At 46.6% G+C, this 7,288-nt stretch overlaps 1 protein-coding gene across 2 annotated transcripts in view; it reads right to left on the minus strand.

The window, feature by feature from the left end:
* whrna (whirlin a) overlaps window positions 1–7,288 on the minus strand; it is a 159,967-nt gene that overhangs the window by 142,611 nt on the left and 10,068 nt on the right. Inside the window, exon 1 of one of the 2 annotated variants that reach the window (XM_037979504.1) lies at window positions 6,970–7,282. The exons of the other annotated variant lie outside the window; for it this stretch is intronic. Coding sequence (XP_037835432.1) covers window positions 6,970–7,161 — 192 coding nt within the window. The 5' untranslated portion in view covers window positions 7,162–7,282. Of the gene's footprint in view, window positions 1–6,969; window positions 7,283–7,288 lie in introns of those variants that run through there. 2 annotated transcript variants of the gene reach the window in all.

Here is a 7,288-nt window from a genome sequence, read left to right on the forward strand (position 1 = left end):
CCAAGCCATCAGTCGGCGTCCCGCTCCCCTTCCACGCCTTCAGTCGGCGTCCCGCTCCCCTCCAAGCCTTCAGTCAGCGTCCCGCTCCCCCTCCACGCCTTCAGCCGGCATCCCGCTCCCCCTCCACGCCTTCAGCCGGCATCCCGCTCCCCTCCACGCCTTCAGTCGGCATCCCGCTCCCCTCCAAGCCATCAGTCGGCATCCCGCTCCCCTCCAAGCCATCAGTCGGCGTCCCGCTCCCCTTCCACGCCTTCAGTCGGCGTCCCACTCCCCTTCCACGCCTTCAGTCGGCGTCCCACTCCCCTCCACGCCTTCAGCCGGCATCCCACTCCCCTCCACGCCTTCAGCCGGCATCCCACTCCCCTCCACGCCTTCAGCCGGCATTCCGCTCCCCTCCAAGCCTTCAGTCGACGTCCCGCTCCCCTTTAGACTCAACTCAGTTTCAGCATCTTCAGCAGCCATTAAGCGTTCACATTTCTGCAGTTTGGGAATAAAACGCTGCACGTCCACCAACCAAACAGACCTGATGGAGATTTTAGGTCAATGTAACCCAATCTGACTTCTATTTATGAGTCTTTTTGTTTATTTAAACATTGCTTCTCTCAGTTATTACACTGCTGACTAAGTGCACGGAGAGAAAAAGCCTAATTGCCTTTTAGTAAGTCTCTGCATCGTGGTTTAGCTGCAGAGAATTAATCATTCACCTTGTTTTCTCCCACTCCAGCCTAATCCACTCCACTGTACTAAACAGATGTTGCCTGATGAGATTGTCGTTTCTCTCAGATGAACCGTGGAGGGCTTACAGCTGAATCCCCCCACCTCCCCGTCCTCTGACATCGTTTCCATCCCCTTCCCGTGCGCCTCTCCGTTCCCAGGCTGTCGGGATCCACTGCCACGTCAGCATTTAGCCCGCACCTTTTTTATCATCATCCTCCGCTGGCGTGCCGCACGGCGAGGAGATGTGACAGGATGGGGACATAAATTATTTTATCCTGGCTCGGGACCACAGCGGCTGAAAGAGAGGCAAGTCTTGTCTCGTTGTCAGCCGCAGACCGTCCGTCTCTCTTAGTTCTTAATTTGATTGGTTTTAAGACTGATTGGGGTGTCAGCGAGGAACAAAAAGGGCACAAATGCAGAAAGCTGCAGATGCAGAGGATACATGACATTATCGCCGGGGGTGATGTAGCTTCGTGACGCACGGATGGGCCTTTTTTTCCTGTTTTACTTTGTTTAAACCAACGGCTCTTAGGAGCACCTGGTTCAATCGCTGATCTACAGAAGGACCACAAAGTGAGGGGAGTAAATATAGATGCATATCGGTCTAAATTTACCGGGCTGGCATCGACAGCAGGCGGCTGCCGGGGACATTGACATGCAGAGGCTCGGCCAAGTGTTGGATGAAAAAAAAAAAAAGGAGCTGAGAGGCTTGAAGCAGCTCTGCAGACCGCTCATGCTAAGTGTGTTGATTAGACGGTGGGGGGTCTCGTTACGCTATGAAGTGATTCGCAGCTCGGGGCTGATTCCAGTGCCGTGACAGACGTCCGTCCCGCCCAACACTGTTAACGCGCAGACTCGCTTCAGGACGCGAGCTGTGGCGAATCAGAAGTCGCGTAATCCGCCTCGCGTGTTATTCTGCGGCGGTTTTACTTTCAGACGAGGCCTCTCCTCTGCTTCTTTAAAAACAAAACAAAAAAAAAAAAAAAAGGACACAAAATTGTGACAGTCGAAAAAAAAAAAAAAACATTCGACGCCGTGGTTTCACGGTTTGTTTCCGGCGGTGAGGCTCGTTTTTCCCCTCCTCGGCGCCAGAAATTGCTTTCATACAGGAGCAACATTAAACCTCCCAGGGTTGTGCCATTAAGCAGATTTTATTTCTAACAACGATGGAAACGGTATCTTTGGAGTAAAACGAGTTACGAGCTTTGGTTGCGAGCAATAACCCCTGCCTCACTTTTGCCACGTGTTTCTATGGCAACGACAAGCGAGAAAACAGCCGAAACATCTCTTTACACGTCTGATACTCTGACACCGTAGCTCCCAAACGATTTTATGGACGATCCACAAAACTACAGCAGCTCATCTTTGGTTGAAGTACTCAAACACTGCACTACTTCAACCCTTACACAACTAGGCTTTGTGTCCACTGACGCTAACAACACAATACGTTATTAATGTTCTATTCTTCTCTGTATTTAGATTAAAACAGGACACGAAATGATCATCCAAATCCTACTAGAAGTCTCATGATAGACGCTGCAGTTGTTTGTCTCATCAGGGGTGAATTCCTTTGTGTTCCTGGCAGGCGTGTTGTGTAAAACCCTCCATATTAGATTGTTTTTTCGGACAGTGTCTGTAACACGGCTGGTTAAAAAAATAAAAAGTACAGTAGCCCACCAGGAACAGGCATTGATTGCCATCTTCATCTTCTGCGTCGCTCAAGATGGCCGCATGTTGGAGCGGCTCTGTTATTTCCACTCTGAGATATTTCTTTAGAAAACTTTAATTCCTCTTTTTTTTCTGGATGTAAATAACTTTGTGTTTGGGTGATTATTTCCTCTGGTATCGGATGCTGCGCAGCTGGAAACTTTTTACTTTTGGACATCTTGTTATGATGCGTAACCATGACAACAAGTGTTAAACGTGAAGAACCCCTGAAGTCCAGTCATGGACTCCAGGAAGCTGCTCGCCGCTGCCGCCGGCCCAGTAACCGTGGCTCTCAGGGAGATCCGCCGCTACCAGAAGTCCACCGAGCCGCTCATCGGGAAGCTGCCCTTCCAGCGCCCGGTCCGGGAGATCGCCCAGGACTTCAAGACCGACCCACGCTTCCGGAGCTCGACCGTCATGGCTCCGGAGGAGGCCGGCGAGGCTCACCTGGTGGGGGCGTTTGAGGACACCAGGACACATCGGGACAGAACCGCAACAAGAGATCCTTCCTGCCCACAGCCATCAGCATCTATAACAACTCTTTAACCAAACCAGGATGATGAGTGACAACATTTCATTTCCCTTTGGGATTATTTTTGAATCTAATTCTTCGGTGCCTCAGAATTACTACGTCTCTCTTTCGTTTCGAGGCAAATTCAAGCTTGTTCCGTCCTCTTCCTCACTCAGTGGTCCAGCCTTCCCAAACCCACAGTGGATTTTTTTGATTTTCTGATGTGACGAGGCTAAATGTTTTGGCGGCACGAAGCTTATTAGCCCGGAAATAACGGTACCTGATCTGTGGTCACACCTCCTGGTTACTCAACGTTTAAAAAAGCGCACATTTTGACCCAAGATGACGAGAAAAAAGAAACACAGCCTCGAGATAAACTTTGTACGTTAAAAGGAGACTGAGCTGAAGGAGTTGCAACTGTTTCATCTCGTTGCGGAGAAGAAATTCAAGTATTTTAACTAAATCTGCTTTTGGAACCAAACTGACTGAGCAGCGCTCGGTTCAAGGTGAGGAGACGATTTCAGAAACCTGAACTCATCGACAGCAGCTTATTCAGACACGGCTCCTGTGATTAAATGAGTCAGACAAAAGCCGTCGTGGTTTGTCCCGTCCCGATTCCGTTTTTAAATCGTTCTCTGTTCCAATGAGGAGAGGGGCACCTATTGACTCGATCGACAGCTCAACGGTTTGTTTAAGTGAAAAGTTTTCTGTAACTTTAGCGTTGAATAACCGTTCACCTGAGCAGAATCACTAACAACTTTTATCCTGTTTGTTCATGACTGAAGCAGAGAAAAAAGGAAACTTTATCAACATTCCTGATGAATTCTAACACACCTGAGCGTCGTTGGGCTGCAGGAATCTGGTTCATTTAAAGCATAAAAAGGTTAAAATCGCTGTAAATCTAAAAACCTGTCATGAAAATTACTTTAGGGGATGTTAAAGACAATAAAAAAGGTCTGAGAGGATTTCTCTCCTGCTGCCTGAATATCTGCCCAGTCCAGATAATTATAAAGTTAACTCAAGTCTTGTTGGAGTGAAAGCAGTAATTATTAATTTAGAGATGATTTAGTTACTAAAACCAAACTTAAAAAAATGTTTTTATTTAAAGAGATGAGTTAGATTTGATAGACAGACCAACTGTTTCTGATTAACCTGGGTTTTGTTTTTTTTATTTTAATCTTGATTTAGTTCCATATTTAATGCTCGTTTTTATGCATTTTGATATTTGAGTTTTGTTTTCAGGTCCAACACTTGAAAAGGTGCAATATAAATAAATATATAAATAAAAAAATCTGATCCCTACGATTTGATAATAAAATAAAAAAAACTAAAATATTTTGGTTTATTTCAACTCCGTCTGAAAATAAAACGGCTAAGAAAAGATCTTTGCTCTCGTAAAGCAGCGTCTGCCACCACTTCAGTAGAAAAACAAAATAAAAATGGCCGATTGTGCAGAAAACGGATTTAAAGAACACGATTGAAATCAGTTCGCTGCCGCTCCAGCTGAACACGTCTACAAACCTATCTGCGTGAAAAATAAAAAGTAAAAAACGGGCTCTAAAATGTCCATCCGACGCAAACACTCAACAAGGAGAGACTAAATTAAAGTTATAATAAAAACTGCAGCAGAAAGTTCCTTAAAAGATCAATAAGGTGTAAAGAATAATAAGATATAAATCAGGGATCTTAATCCTGTCAGAGACAAAACATTTTTATCTCTAATGTTTACAGGCTGCTGGGTGTGGAATGACTTTAGGAGCTGGAAAAAGTAAAAATAAGTCAACCCAAGCTGGAACCCATCGGCTGTTTCCGCCTTCAGCTACAGACGCAGCATTTGACCAGGAAGAAAAATAAATATTTAGCTTCTTTTGGTGGATAATTTAGTATCGATGAGTGTAAGAAATAACGCCATAGGCTTAATGTTTTTGCTTGAGTTCATCTCACGAAACACGGAACCAGCACAAAGTAAATCAGCCGATTAACTGCTGGCATCAACCTGATTCAAGATGGCTGCCACGGCCAAGAGACCTGAAACGATAAAAATGGCTATAATGATGCAAGCCGGAGCTAAAACCTGCCACAGCAGTAGCCGAGACTGACCCCCTAACACAGCGCTGACAGCTCTGTTTAACGCTCGGGGGTCGGCTTGGTTTCAATGAAACTTTCAGGAAGTGATTACCCTATCAAGATGGCCGCTGCAGCCTTAGAAGACACAACACTGGGTACAACAGGTCATTTGTTGTTTTTAAAATGCTGAAGCCAAAGCGTGGCGCGGTAGTAGCTGAGAGTCATTAATAGATACGTCGAGTCATTTCTCAACACGAGAACACCGTCTAAAACCAACAGGAGAGGTGGCGGGCGACATGCATTCCTTTCAGTGAAGGTCCGGCTTTTATTTTCCTTAATGCAGAGATTAAAGTGACTCAGATTAGAATCTGTGAAACCAAAACAACAAACACTCTGATAAATATAACAAATCTACAAAAAAAAAAACTGTTTGATTTGTTCTTTTTAGAGTCCAGAGGATATTTCAGCACCATGGACAGCTCAGACACTCATCTTAAACAAATCAGACGTTTGTTTTTAAATTGTTTTGGGTTTGTTTACCACACATTAAAGAGGAATAAAGTGGCCTTTCATTTTCAGTCACTCACTACAAAGAACCTGAATCCACTGAACCACACACACACACACACTCACGCTCGCCTCTATGGTTACCAGCTGCTTTCAGGGCGTCCAGTTACACTAGAACAGCTTCCTTAAAGTCTAAAGTTGGCACTTGGGTGGAGGCGGCCGTAAAACACCAACCCTGACGTTCTGAAACGAGCGGATTCGAGCCAAACTAATTAACGACACATCCCAACGAGAACGCCGACCCCAGCTGGATGAGGAGAACAAGATCCGAGCGGAACCATCTGCGCAGGACTTCCCCAGCTTGACGGTTCGCTGCTCTCACAAACGACGCCCACCTGAATTTAAAAAAAAAAAATGGCTCCCCGACTGCTCCTCCATGTCTTGTCCGGTCTGTCCTGAGAGTTTCAGTGACTGAAACTGAGGAAATAAATCAAAAATTAAAATTAAAAGCTAAAGTAAACGTTTGCTGCCGTGACAACGACTTGGAATCTCGCAGACATAACGAGAGCGCCCAGGCTTCCGAGCCACAACGAATTCCAAATCAGAACATCTGTGGAACTGGACTGACTCGCAGGCGGGCGGTTTTCGGGGTGGACGGTGTCGGCCATCTTGAACTGGGCAGGCTCCAAAGCTTGGTGGGAGTGTAGCTGCAGCTCACTGAGGGAATAAAACAATAAAAAGCGCAACTCCAACCCCCAGAAATACGTTTGACGAATTTAAGTTTCAATCAGCGCGTCGTCGTAGAACTTCTTTACGGTCTGTATGAAAGTTCACCTGGTTCTAAATTAATAAATTAGGTCATTAAATACGGAGAAACAAGAACAAACTACACGTTCCGCCTGGTGGAGATCATGTACTTCATGTTCTGCAGGAAGACGATCCTGAAAGTTAATCAGCGGAGATACGTCCAACAATTATTTCCATTTTTCAATAATTGGATCGACACCAAGAGTTGGTGCCAAAGTTTTTAAACATCTTGCACAAACTGCAGGCTCAGAATCTGTGTTCTGAATGACCCTCAGCTACTACCACACCAGATTTGACCTCTATACCTGTAAAACTGGCTGACTTACTGCACTTATTGTAGCTTGTAAGGTCAGCTGGCTGTGGCAGCCATCTTGAATAGGACCTGCTCCAAATGCTAGTGATTATTTCCTTAAATTTTCATTAAAATCCAATTATTTTTGCTAAAAGACAGAGTTGACTCCAGACGGTAGATAACATCAGTTGGTGCTCAGAATGCGTGTTGGGGATCAGCCTCAGCTACTACCACTGAAAGTTACAGCCACTTTAACATTTAAGACCAGTTGGCTGTGGCGTCCATCTTGATTACTTCCCGGCAAGTTGTGTCAGAAACGCAGGAGAGCGGCCCGAGGCGCGGCGGGTGACAAGCAGCTTACCTTCACCGCTTCTGCGTGGGTGACTTTATCGAAGACTTTGTCGTTGACCTTCATGATCTGGTCGCCGATCCGGAGCCCCTGCTTCTCCGCCAGGCTGCCGGGCTCCACCAGGGACACGTAGATCCCGACCCCGTGCTCCGAGCCGCCGCGAATGCTGAAGCCCAGGCCCTCGTTGCTCTTGTGGCGCTTCATGGCGACCTGGCGCGGCTCGCCGGGCGGCTCGTGGATGAAGTTCCTGCCGAGCAGCGGCACCAGGGGGGCCGTCCCGTCGCTGCTAGTGCTGAAGCTGTCCGGCGAGCCGCGCAACGCCAGCTGGAAG

The sequence above is a fragment of the Kryptolebias marmoratus genome, linkage group LG14, assembly GCF_001649575.2.
Source record: "Kryptolebias marmoratus isolate JLee-2015 linkage group LG14, ASM164957v2, whole genome shotgun sequence".
Classification (NCBI taxonomy): Eukaryota; Metazoa; Chordata; class Actinopteri; order Cyprinodontiformes; family Rivulidae; genus Kryptolebias; species Kryptolebias marmoratus.